Source organism: Carica papaya, chromosome 8 (assembly GCF_054855325.1).
Source record: "Carica papaya isolate Zhongbai chromosome 8, ASM5485532v1, whole genome shotgun sequence".
NCBI classification, from domain to species: domain Eukaryota; kingdom Viridiplantae; phylum Streptophyta; class Magnoliopsida; order Brassicales; family Caricaceae; genus Carica; species Carica papaya.
Window position 1 is genome coordinate 3,462,120 of NC_142316.1, and position 13,804 is coordinate 3,475,923.

The 13,804-nt window shown below is 31.2% G+C and overlaps 1 protein-coding gene across 1 annotated transcript; it reads right to left on the minus strand.

Annotated features, from left to right (window-relative positions):
* Positions 1–1,492: 1,492 nt before the first annotated feature.
* LOC110806974 (beta-glucosidase 32-like) lies at positions 1,493–5,427 on the minus strand. The gene is given in 14 exon segments (XM_022031988.2): positions 1,493–1,826; positions 1,938–2,046; positions 2,151–2,253; positions 2,455–2,486; positions 2,578–2,798; positions 2,901–2,976; positions 2,979–3,015; positions 3,166–3,421; positions 3,494–3,581; positions 3,934–4,011; positions 4,128–4,203; positions 4,336–4,391; positions 4,848–4,917; positions 5,038–5,427. Coding segments are annotated over 14 exon segments (1,596 nt in total). The 5' UTR covers positions 5,215–5,427; the 3' UTR covers positions 1,493–1,609.
* Between the last annotated feature and the right edge of the window lie 8,377 nt (positions 5,428–13,804).

Consider the following 13,804-nt stretch of genomic DNA (forward strand, 5'->3'; position numbering starts at 1 on the left):
TTAGTAAACACTAATTAAAAAATAATTATAATTAACAAATTAAATTACTACATTAATACAAATATTGTCGTTTTCTTATTGTTTAGAAAAATTAAGTTAATAAAAATGTCCAAGTGGGTTTCTTACTCAAATGACGAGGTCATATAGTAGATTGCATGTACATTGAACTTGGCTTACTAATGGAAGTACTTACTCAAATGACTAGGTCCATGGTACGTGGAACAACACAGGCCTTATAACCTCACAGTACACCATTTTTCTTAGTGTTTTTTTCATACGAAGAACATGTACGATGATTATTATCTTTGACAGTGCAGAATATCATTTTTGTTATAGATTCTCTTGTATGTTGCTTTGACTTTCTTTCTCCTTTTATTACATTAGAAAAATTAGGGTTTTTCCACCGACAATTACATGATAAAGACGTCCATGTTCATGAAAAGAAAAACCCAAATTTGTTAATAATTTATATTAATACCCACAAATGCTTAATTTATTTACTAATCTATTTTTCACTTTATTTCAATACCCACATGATATATATATATATATATATATATGTGTGTGTGTGTGTTTGTTTATATGTAAATTTGAGAATTACGTAAAAAAAATATATATATAACTATATATTTTCTGTCGATTTCAATATTAATCATGACATGCTAATATATCCAAAAGATAATTGATTTGCGAACTTTGATAATTGATAATAAAGGGTTACAAAATTTGGAGATTTCAACATTTGTTTCCACGAAAATCATTAAACGTGCAAAATTAAATTAATTTTTTTTTAAAAAAAGAAATTGTCAAGAACAAATTAGTCCAACATGATTGAAAATTGTCAAGACAAAAATCAATCTCAGGATTATGTTTGCCAGCAATGTCTCATTGCTTAGAAGACCAAGTCTTGTCTCCATCATTGCTTAGAATATGTTCACACCATTGCCATACAAGGGTAGATGTTTACAAGGCTAGGTATTTGAATGAATCAAGCAATGACTTATCATATATTGAAATTAATTTAAAAAAATAATTAGATTTCTTTTACGTTTAGCTTATTTTAGATAATTTATTAAAATTATTATTCAAAAATTTAAGATAAAAATAAACGGTTCATTCTTATATCGTCTCAAACTCAAGCGTTATTGATCTAATGAGTTTTTGGAACTGAACTATTAGCCTTAAAAAAGTTTAAACTTACGATTTTGGTTGTACGTGATCAAAACATTTATACAAAACTCAACAATTACATCTATTCTGATGTGTGACTAGACTATTATATCTATTAGTCAATTTTTTTTTTTATTTATTTATTAAGTCTACGTATCACACAATTACAAATCAGAATGTCAAAGTTTACAAGGTTTAAGATTGTATTAGTTAAAGTCACCTATTTGACATATACGTGGTTTGATATACTAGTTATAATGACATGATTTAAACAATATTGATGCAATAATTATTTGGACTTAAACCACTTGATTTTTAAAAGTTTAATCTCAAGCTTTTGGTACTATATTACTTAAATCTTTATACAAAGTTTAACAATCGTATATCTTCTAAAAGTAAGATTGAAATGTTACAAAAGAATATAAATATTAGCATATCGTCAATATGCTCTTCGTGATAATTGGCTAATTAGAGGAGCATTTTTTCTTTTCTTCAAAAAATTCTTGAACCATTTAGCAGATTTCTTCGGATATCGCTTCAAATTATTTTTGTAATCAACATAGTAAACACCGAATCTAACAGAGTATCCGAGATTCCATTCGAAGTTATCCATTAAAGACCATGCAAAATAGCCTTTAAGGTCAACTCCATCATCACTACAAAACAAAACAAAATCCCATCAATATCTATTGTTTGTTATTCCATAAAATACAAAATGAGAAAGAAAATAGTAAAAGTCTTGAATAATTGAGAAAAGTTGAACTTACTAGATAGCTTTCAAAAGGTTTTGAAGATGTTTCTCATGATATTCTTTTCGTATAACATCGTTGAGAGCTTCCTTCAGAGGTAGTTGATCGATATTGAAATCATCATAACCTAAATAAATTTGTATGAAAAATAAATTAAAATGATTTTAATTATTTATAATGTGATTAATTAATTGCATTCATGTGAAATTCTAATTTCTATAAATAACTTACCATTCTCACTAATATAAATTGTTGGATTGTTGTAATTCTCCTTTGTATAATTTAGAATATACTGAATTCCTTCTGGATATACTAGAATATTATCGGATGCAGCCTGAATTATTTAAGAAAATTCGTTACACACACACACACATATATATACATTATAAATAAATAATACTTGTCCAAGTTAATTTAATCTTCATTATAATATGGCTAGTTATTATGATCTTGAACAACAAATAATTAATTTATAGGTACATATAGTACATATTATTATATAGATCAATCATTTAATATTCATATACATATATACCTGTGGACCAATAGGGATTCCATTCCGATCTTCTGCAAAAAAAAAGAAACAAATAAAATATATATAAATTATTCTTTAATGAATTGAAATTAAGATTATATCATGATTTTGTTTAGAACTTACTTTTATATTCAACACATTGATCGACTGTATATCTATATTCCTGTATATCATCTTGACGAGGAACATTGGCAGCATAAAGAGCACCATAATAATTTATTCCAACAAAATCATAAGAATTTTTAAGCATTTTGGATTGCTCTTCTGTAAAATGAGGCAATCGATCTCCAATATAACTTCTCATGCTATGTGGATAATCACCGTATGTTATAGGGTTCATATGCCTACACAAATAAAATAATAATATAAATTAAATTAGTTCTTTACATATATAAGTAAAGTATAAATAATTAAATATATAATTTTATTAAATTAAATTCTCTCACCAGCCAAACATAAAATCAAGGGCTCGTTTGGTTGCTTCCTTATCGACAAGAGAATCAGAGTGAGGTTCAAACCAGAAGGAGATAGTACTATCCCAATCTTCCCATTTTCTTGACACTGTCATTTTTCAAAATTAAATAATAAAAATCAGATATATAAATATATATATATATGAATGTGTAGTACATGGTTTATTTAGGTGTAATCTACTCCGACTTTATTTGTTTTACATATGTGTATGTGTGTATATATGTGTGTGTAACAGACCTTGTGACATTTTCTGAATTCTTCCACAGCTGCAGCATGAGCAAGAAGCAAATTATGTGAAACAATGTAGGGTTCAACACTCGAGTTCCCTGTTTGGCAAGCTTTATTAACCCATTTCGAACATCGTCCGGGTGCTTTTTTTCCTTTCTCGTAACCAGCAATACTATAAACCCAAGGCTCGTTAATAGTCGCCCAAAGTTTTACTTTGTCACCAAATTCTTCGAAGCAAATTCTTGCAAAGTCTCGAAAATCATCTCTGTAAATGAATTTTGTATTAATTAACATTAAAATGATATTTAACAAGTAGGAATTAATAACCTTTACTTACATGATTTGGGAGTTTAAAAAGCCACCGTATTCATCTTCTAAAGCTTGAGGAAGATCCCAATGAAAAAGTGTTACAAAAGGTTGCAGGCCTGTACATTTTGTTACATCATCATATTTAAAATGAGTGAGTTATATATGTTTAATTAAAATTTTGAGTTACCACCAATATATATATATATATATTGTGGGTAGATTATATTGCAGAATAAAAAATAGATTAGGCTCTTTCTTGTGTCAATCATTTAAACTGGTATTAATTTTTACTTTGTCTTAAATATAAATAGTTGAATCATGCATGATGTAGTGTGATAGAATATAAATAATTATTTAAAATAAGCTATTAACTAAATATTCATCGATATACATATATGTGTTTTGATTTAATAGATATATATACACATGGATGTTTATATCTATTAGCTAAGAAAATGGTTGACTGACCATTTGCTAAAAGCTCGTCAATAAGGTTCCTGTAGAATTTGACGCCTTCCTTGTTTACTCCTCCACTTAGTCGTCGACCTGTATTTCCAGCCATTTAATTTACAAGAAAAAAGACTCGTTAAGATTTTTATAAATTTGAGAAGTTACAAAATTATATATACATATATATATATATATCTATATTATGTACTTACGGGGTAATATTCTGGACCATGAGATGGATAGTCTGAAAGCATCCATGTTTATTTCCTTCATTAATTTGATATCTTCCTGTAACAACTTTTAAATTGTGAGTATAAAAAATAATTTGTTTTCTTAAGAAGATTTATAAATAATGTTGTTTATATATATATATATTATATTATATTATACGAGAATATATAATTAAATTAAGTCTAACACCTTATAACGATGGTAGAAATCAAGTGCTACATCTCCGTTGCTCATGTTGTTTCTCTCTGCAATTAATTTAACAAGATCAGAAAAATCAAAAAATAAAAAAAGCTCCAATCTCGTGAATGTATATATAATTATATATGAGTTTAGTCCGATATTCAATTAGAAAATATAATTATTTTTTTGAAATACATCACGATTCAATATGATTGAAGTTGATTTATTTATCCAATTTCTAAAACACACAAATAAATATAAAAATTTTAACATTAATCTACCTTATTGGTGGCATAAATATATATATATATATTATTACTAGTATATATTTATATATATATATATATGGAATTAACTTGTACGAACACATGCATGTACATGTATGTAGCTATTGTAAGCTTGTGTCTCAATCTCATTAATGTAGCATGCGCACGCGTGTATATATATATATATATATATGTATATATCATACATATATGTATTGCATGTAAGTACAAAAGATAAAAAGTAGAGAAACTGACCTGGATATGCGCGAGTAAAAGTATCCCATATACTGGGTTCTCTACCTCCTTCATTTATTGCACCTTCGTACTGATCAAATCAAGATTCAACGAATTATATACAAATCGTATCAATTTTAACATCTTTAAATTAAAAGTTAAACTTGATACGTTTCTGGGTATATATATATATATATATATTTGTAAATACCTGATAAGAGGAGGAGGCAGTGCCAAATATAAAACCGTCGGGAAAACTATATCGATTAAAGGAGTTTAAAGAGCTGCTACGGCCTGATTCAACAATGGCCGCCAACAAACTTAAAAGAACAAGTAAGCCTGGGATTAAAAGAGAAGAACGTTGCATGGCCATGATACGCACACCCATGTATATATACACTTTGAGAAGTAGAAACTTATAGAAGAAGCAGCGGCTGGGTTGATATATAAATGCTTATATATATATATATATGTATATGAATATACGTGGTTGATTTAAAGGGTTTATGTATGTATATGTTTGGAGAAGAATGGGTTGATACAGAAATGGTTATACTTGTATAGATATAGTTTAACTTGAAGGGTTTATACAGATGCTTATATAAGATGGTAGACAATAGATTGCGTGGGGAAAGATGCATATAGACGGACATGGATGTGTATTGTCATCCCAATCTAAAGGTGAAAGAAAGTCACTAATTTGAATAGAGCACGACGCTTGAATAATTAGAATATACACTTAGTTGGCTCGTGATGATTTGGCGTAATTAGAACCAGTCAATTTAATATTATTATAATAAGATCAATTTTGAGATTATCTACTTTTTCCTTTTCTTTTTTTTTTGTTTTTTAATTTTGGGAGAATATCTAATTAAGTTAATTAATAGACAATTAATTCTCGTATTAATTAATTAAGTTAATTATCGTATGCATTAATGCCATGTATTAGCTTTTTTAAGCAGGAAAAAAGAACGTGTATCTTAGGATATATGCAATTAATTGTAAACATAGTATATTAACTAAGTTGCCTTTCATTTTCAGTAGAAAAAGTTAGTTTCCTTCTCAACTATCTAACACATATATACCGACATATATATATATATATATATATTATTTAATTACATTTTTTTATTTTAATTAATTATTTTCTCTTTTTTTTTTTCCTTTTCTCTACTATTGAGGAAGTTCAATCGTTAAATTATTGTTATAACGGGCCCGAAAATTTAAATGAAATGTATGTATTAAAAATCTCAAATGCAGAAACGTAATAAAAATTTTGATTAATATTCCTTACACAATAATCAAAACGTATTCAAAACATGAAGGAACAAACTAACTAAAAGAGATACTCGAAATAAGAACTATAAATATAACTATGAAGTCTTTAGGCGCCCCATTCGCCGTCTTCCTGCGGAACGGGCTCGGGAACAATGTCTTTCTTATTTAAAATGCTTAAATAAGGAATGAGATACACCAGCCCAATAAAAACATCACACTATCTCACCGCCACAGAAATAAAGGTGGGTAGAAAATAAAAATGACCAATGGAGCATAATTTACAAAAAACTCGTTTATGAACATAAAAACTTTTACCATCCACTTACCTCGGTGAGATCCATAAAAATAACATATGAAAGCAATAACATTATCATAATCATGAAATCATATAGACTTTATAACATAACATTTACCACGCCTTTGCATTTCAATCATTAAACCACATATTTTCCTCTTTTCACAGCCTATTAGTATCCATGGGGATCCATAGGGGATCCCCGCTGCCCGTGAACTATTAATATTAATAACATGATTCCAAGGTTGTCCCCATACCCCGTCCAGTATGGGCGTCAAAATCATAAACCTCCATACCCCGTCCGGCATGAGGGTGAAACGGACCGTCCCCATACCCAGTCCGATATGAGTGCCAAAACACATAAGGTCTTCATACCCCGTCCAGTATGGAGACCACGTTCCCGGTAGGGTTCCCTACAGACCCGGTCCGTCCACCATCTCCCAGAATATCTAGTTAGGCTGTCCACATTATCCATCTTACCTTTTTTTTTTTATCTCAATCATCTAATCATACACAACATGTAAACTAATAATTGACACCAAACAAAACAACACAGTATCGTGTTAACCGTAATAAAAAAAATCATGATTCATGCATACGAGACCATAAAATAAATACATCAGACATCATACTGCATTTAATACTGAAAAATAGATCAAACAACAACTGACCAACGATGTATCAGATTCGGGTACCATTGGCAACCTCAATCAATTATATATATCTATAAAGTCACAAAATACCGTTTAATTATTTATTAAGCTTTAATGCCGTGATAGGAGGTAGGGTGAGAGATCCTTACTTGTTTTGGGGTCTGAAATCGACTCTATAGTGCGCCTACGGGCTGTCCCTAATTTTCCTGAATTTTTTCCGAAAAACTAAAACGCACTACCGGTACCTGCACGTGTCCCAAAAAATCTCAAATCATACCTAGGGCCCCTTTCGGCCAATATCAGAATTCCTGCACGGCGGCTCCGCCGTGCTCTAGCGACGGCGCCGCTGCCTGCGGCTGCGATCCGCCTCGAGTTGGCCGTTTTCGGCCAAACTTGCATCGGTCCCTGTGATAAAACAACCCTAGCGCCCTCGGTGGGCCAAAAAAAATCACGAAAAACCGAGACTTACCGGCGGCGGTGCTCTCGGGTGCGGCAACTCCTCTAGTGTGAGTTGCGTTTTGATATTTGGCTCCGATCAACCTGTAGAGAAAAGAACGGTGATCACAGTAGTATAAAATTTGCATCGAACGGAGACCGGGAAGGGCCTCATCGGAGGCAAAAACAGAAGAGAGTCGCAGCGGCGCTGCCGGACTTCGGAGGAGTTTTTCGGCCGTTTGGCCGGTGGTTTGGCTCTGGTTTGGCCATAAGCGGATTCAGCATCGAAAAACAAGCCAGAGAGAGAAAATTTACCTCGATTGGCGGTCGGAAACTTCTCCGGTGCGGTGGCGGGTGGCGGCGGCCGGCTCCTCCGGCGTCTGGTTCTTCTTCTCCGACGAGGCACTGACGGCTAGGGTTTTGTGGTCAGGTGTGGGTAGAGTTATTTATACCCTTTTTCTTTTAATCTCAACCGTCCATCAAGATTAAATCTGGACCGTCCGATCGCGATTTAATTGGGATTAAATCTGGGCCGTCCATCACGATGCAATCTGGGTCGTCCGTACCTGATTGAATCTGGGCCGTCTGTGCGCACGTTTGATCTGGGCTGTCCATGTGCGCGGGAACAGAGCTGGGCCGTCCGATCGCGCGCACGCGGATCGCCCATGTGGCCCGTCCCGTGTCAGTGTTTCCTTGCCACGCGGCGTGTTCTGGTTAGCCGGGGCTGCTGACCGAGCTGCTGACGTGGCTGCTGACGTGGCACAATTTTTCTAAATTGTATTTTGACCCCCGGTTTCCGATTTTCTTTTCAAAAACAACCCCAGAATCTAAATTTTCACCACTTTTTCCCAAAATCAATTTCAATTAAATTCAAATAATATTTTTATCCAATTTTATCATTATTATTATTTTTATTTTCATTAAATTAAATTAAATTAAATTAAATTAAATAGAAATCTAAAAAATTCAAATACAAAAAATAAAAAGTAAAAAAAATAAAAAAAATTAATATAAAAAAATATATTTTGGGTGTTACAGTTGTCACCGAAGATTGTTCACTTTGAACATAATTAAGACCTTTTAATATCCTTCTTATTCGAACAACTTGACAAGCACATGAAGCTACCGCAACAAACTCAGCTTCTGTATTAGACAAGGTGACAATTGGTTTTTTTTTTTTTTCATGACCAAGAGACAGCTCCTTAACTCAACAAAATAATATAACCTGACGTACTCCTCCTGTCATTTAAATCTATTGCGTAATCATCGTCCGTGTAGACGAACAATCTCTCATCTCCTCCCTTTTTATATAGTATCCCAAAATCTAATTTTTTTTATATATCGTAACACTCTATTGACTAATTGAAAATAAAGCTCAATGGGATGATCCATGTATCTGCTCAAAGAGGCTTACAACAAACATAATGTCTGGTCAAGTAGCTGTGAAATACATTAAGCTACCTATTATTTGCTTATAATAACAATTATACACCCCTACTCCATCCTTATCACGAATCAGTTTACAACCTAGAACAATTGGATTATGAACTGAGTTGCATTTATCCATATCAAACCTTTTTAGTACCTGCTGTGTGTATCTCATCTAACAAATAAAAATATTTTCTAACCTCTACAACATTTCTATGTCAAGAAAATGCCTCATTTCTTCAAGGTCCATCATGTCGAATTCATTCATCATTAATGACTTGAATTTCAAAAACACATGTTCATCATTGCCTGTAAATATCAAGTCATCAACATATAGATAAGTAATTCAAGTTTTATCTCCTTCTCCTCTTTTAATGAATAAAATATGCTCATAGAGATATCATTCAAAACCTTTCTTAGTAAATCTTTCTTTTCATAACCAGGAGATTGCTCAATAAAAACTTCCTCACTAAGCTTACCATGGAGAAAAATAAACTTTACATCTAACTGAAAAATTAGCCTCGCTTTATGAGCTGCAAGAGAGATCACTATTCGAACTGTCTCCAAACGTGTTACAGGTGCAAAAACTTTTGTATAATCTGTCATATTTTTTACTGTAGCCCGTTGCAACCAAACAAGATTTGTACTTCTCCACTTCACCATTTTCATTGAACTTCGTTTTATATACCCATTTTACACTGACCGTTTTTGTCATAGTAGGTAAATTTGTCAATTCTCAAGTATCATTTTTTTTAATTATTGCTTCAATTTTCATATCCATTGTTGCTCTCCAATGCGCATCTTTTACTGCATCTTCAAAAAAAATTAGATCATTCATTGCAATCTTTTTCTGGAGTTCTGTTTTTCACTACAAGCATTGGACTTCTATTAAGAATGTGAATTAACTAGTTTACAACTTCTGGCCAGAAAATTTTGGAAATTTTCTTTCCTGGTAACATACTTCAAATCATATTTATGATAGTTCGATTCTTTCTTTCCGCAACACCATTATTGTTGAGGACTATATGCAGCTATTAGTTGTCTTCAGTACCATTCTCATTGTAAAAGTTAGTGAATTCAGGTGAGGTAAACTCACCCCCATGATCAGTACGAATATACTTTATGATTAAATTTGTCTCTTTTTCAACATAAATTTTATATTTTTAAAAAATAATAAAAGCTTTTGATTTTTTCAGCTAAGAAATAAATCCAAATTTTACAACTATAGTCATCAATAAAACTAATCATATTCCTTTTGTTGCTATTGAATGTAAGATTAATTGGCTCACATATATCAGCATGTACCAATTCAAGAATTTAAGAAGCTCTCAAAATGCCTTCCTTAGAAAATGGATCTCTATGTTGTTTTCCCACCAAATAATCTTACATATATTCATAGGAGTTTCAAAACAAGGCAGTCCTTTCACCATTCCCTTTTGTTGGAGAAGTTTCAAATCACTGAAGCTTAGATGACCATATCTACAATGCCAAAGTTGAGTTGGATCTTCTGTGAAAGAATTAAAGCAAGCTTCCTCCTTCAATTGTATTTGAGCAAACAATTTAAACATTCTATTTGAAGATATTTTGACCTCCATAATTAAGCCTTTCTCTGGATGATAGATTTTGTATGTTCCTTATTGTATAAGGATTGCAAGTCCCTACTCAAGTAATTGACCAATACTTATTAGGTTCTTCTTTAATTCTAGAACATAAAATACACCTGTAATCACTAGTATAAGACCATTTACCAACATTCTCACATTATCTTAACCCATCACGTCTATACTCGATTTATCTCCTAGTTTCATTTTCTCCTTGAAATTTTCATCAAAATTCGAGAAAAGTCCTTCTTACCACACATGTGATTATTACATCCACAATCAAGAAACCATAGTTCTTCTTTACTAATTTTTTTATTGTTTGTGTACGTCATTAACAACATCTCTTCACTATCTTCCACATAGTTTGCTCTTACTTCTATCTCCTTCTTTGGACATTCATATTGAAATTGTCTAAGTTTATGACAATTATAACATTCAACTGTGGCTTTGCTGAAACTGCATCTGCCTCTTCTTCCACGACCTCACATTCCACCACGACCTCGACCTTATCGTCTTTCTCTCGAAGACTCTCTAACAATGACCTTTAATGCTTGCTCTTCCATAAGATGAGTCTTTATACATCGCTCATGCACTAACAAACTACTCTGTAACTCATCAATAGTAAGGACATCCAAATCATTTGATTCCTCAATAGAGCACACCATGTAATCATAGTTGGATGTCATGAATCTCAAAATCTTTTCAATGATAGTTGCATCATCCATATTCCCTTTATTAGCTCTCAATTGTTAACCACAGTAAGAGTACGGGCAAAATACTCATTTACATATTCTCCCTCCTTCATATTCAGCATCTCAAATTCCTTCTAAAGAGTCTGTCGTTGTGCTCGTTAAACTCATGTTGTCCCTTGATATTTCTGCTTTAAAGAATCTCAAATGCTTTTGGATATATCTTTGTTTAAAATGGTTTCCAAGATTGGTCGATATATAGCCTGGAAGAGATAATTTTTTACTTTTACATTTTTCAACTTTGCATCATCAATCACCTTTTTTTGTGCTTTAGTGAATTGAACTCCTTCTGTTATTGTAGGAATTCCATCTTCCACAATATCCCAATATTCCTTTGATTGCAGGGAATTCTCCATAAGCATACACTAGTGATCATAATGTTCATCAAGTTTTGGTATTGTTGGTTACACAAATCCACCATCTGTTGCTATATTTTCTTTGCCAAACTCTAAGAAGATTGCTACTTAATTTCAACGAGGCCAAAACGATGTGGCTCTAATACTAAGTGTTAAAACGTTCTGTTTAACACTAATAAACTGAAAACTTGAGAAAAAAGCTTACTCCATTTAAATACTAACTTGGCTATATATATAGCCTTACAAAAGAGATTAAGTTGCAGTCATGTTTTACACATTTACTAACATATCAAAAGAATATGAAAACAGATAAATAATTCCAAAAAAATAAGATTTATTCAAATCACTAATAGATATTATCTTTTTACTCATTCAAATAACTAATTTTCGCAACAATGAGATTCCTCTTGAAGCTAAGGTTCACAAATATATCTAACACTTATTATTATTTCTAGACATATAGGTATACTTACTCAATGTAGTTTTTGAGAAAAGAGCACTCATCAATAAGATACCAAAGATGATGATTTGTCCTTGTTAAGAGGGTATATGGCTTTCTAAGTGTCATTTAAATGATAATTAAGTTAATTTTTTTTATACAACAAGATTACTTTCGTCATACATTACTATCAATTCAATATTAAGAGAGTTTAAGCTTCATATTTTTGTAAGAACCTTTGATTCATTTACCATACTAATTATATGAGAATTTCCAATGTTAGTTCTTTCAGTATTCTTATAGAAATACCATATGAGGATATATTTGGCTACCTGTAAAAGTAAAGCTCATGGCCAATCCATAATTGCTAATAATTAATCGACAAAAAAACTAGGGGCTAAGAGGTCTTATCCCTTATTTTATAATAGACATGAACTTTTTTTTTCATTAGTTTTTATCATCTTGATTAGAAAAGGCTAAGGAATCGTAAGGGGATGAGTCTCTCTCAAATAATACAAATCTTATCATATTCATGTAGAAGGTGAATAATAGACTTACTAGGGTAAAAAACACAAATTATGCACTGATTGTCCTTTCTAATTTATCCATAGGCAAACACAACATGTAAGGCAAAAGAAGACCCTTTATATCCATGTATCTAATTGAAAATTTTACAGGCAAATCATCATGAGAATCGTCATCCTTTTCATATCTCTAACTAAATTTGACTAGCTTATCAAATCCCCTTGGGAGAGGAATGGTCTCAATAATGTCCTTGATGTTCTTCGAAATAAAGGACCAAAAATGATATAAATACTATTAATTTTCAACAATTAGGGTACTGACTTTTAGATCCTCCTTGTTCTCATGACCTATGACACTTTAAAATAACTATAAGTTTGCTCTTGATCTAAGTATTAAACTAAATGGATGCCTTATTCTTATTCCCAATTATCTACTTGATTCCACAGTTGATAATCTTATGAGTGTCAAGAATACCGATCTAGAGAGAGAGAGAGACTTGATGTTGGGTTCTAATCTTACTAAATTCTAACCTTTAAGATATTTATCAGCAAACGTCTTGATCCAAAAAACTTTGAACTACTAATAAGATTCCACCAATTTTAGTAATCATAAGTATACTATTTTATGTATATATATATATATATATATATATAATTAGATTATTTGGAACCAAATAGATTTTTGGACTTTCAAATTTGAGTTTGTTTGATACATGAACCTAAACAAACTTCATATTAAACTTATATCTTTTATCGGCTTAAAGTCTTATATCTTAAAAAATCATAAAGAGAATAATTGTTACATTATTCATATTAGAAGGTAAATTTGTTGTATGCTATGAAATTATATCACATGCAATATGGTTAAAAAATTTTGTATTGGTCTAAAAAAATAAAAGATTCTATCACACTATTATAAACTTTTTGGTTATAGCTTTCTTTTAAAGAATAACAAGGTGAGAAGCCCAATTAAGGTCATCAATATAAAGTTTTGATTATTCGATAAAATATTAAGAATAAAGCTACAATTCAATATATATATTATGAATCAATCATTAATGATTTTACAAAATTTTGCTGAGTAAAGTCATTTTAGGATGGTATAACTCAGGAGATTCCTATACTCAATTCATTCTAAAAATTTATAATGTTTTTCGGTAATTTAAAGATAACTATGGATTGTGCATATTAAAGTCAATCATGTATAGAGTTATAATATA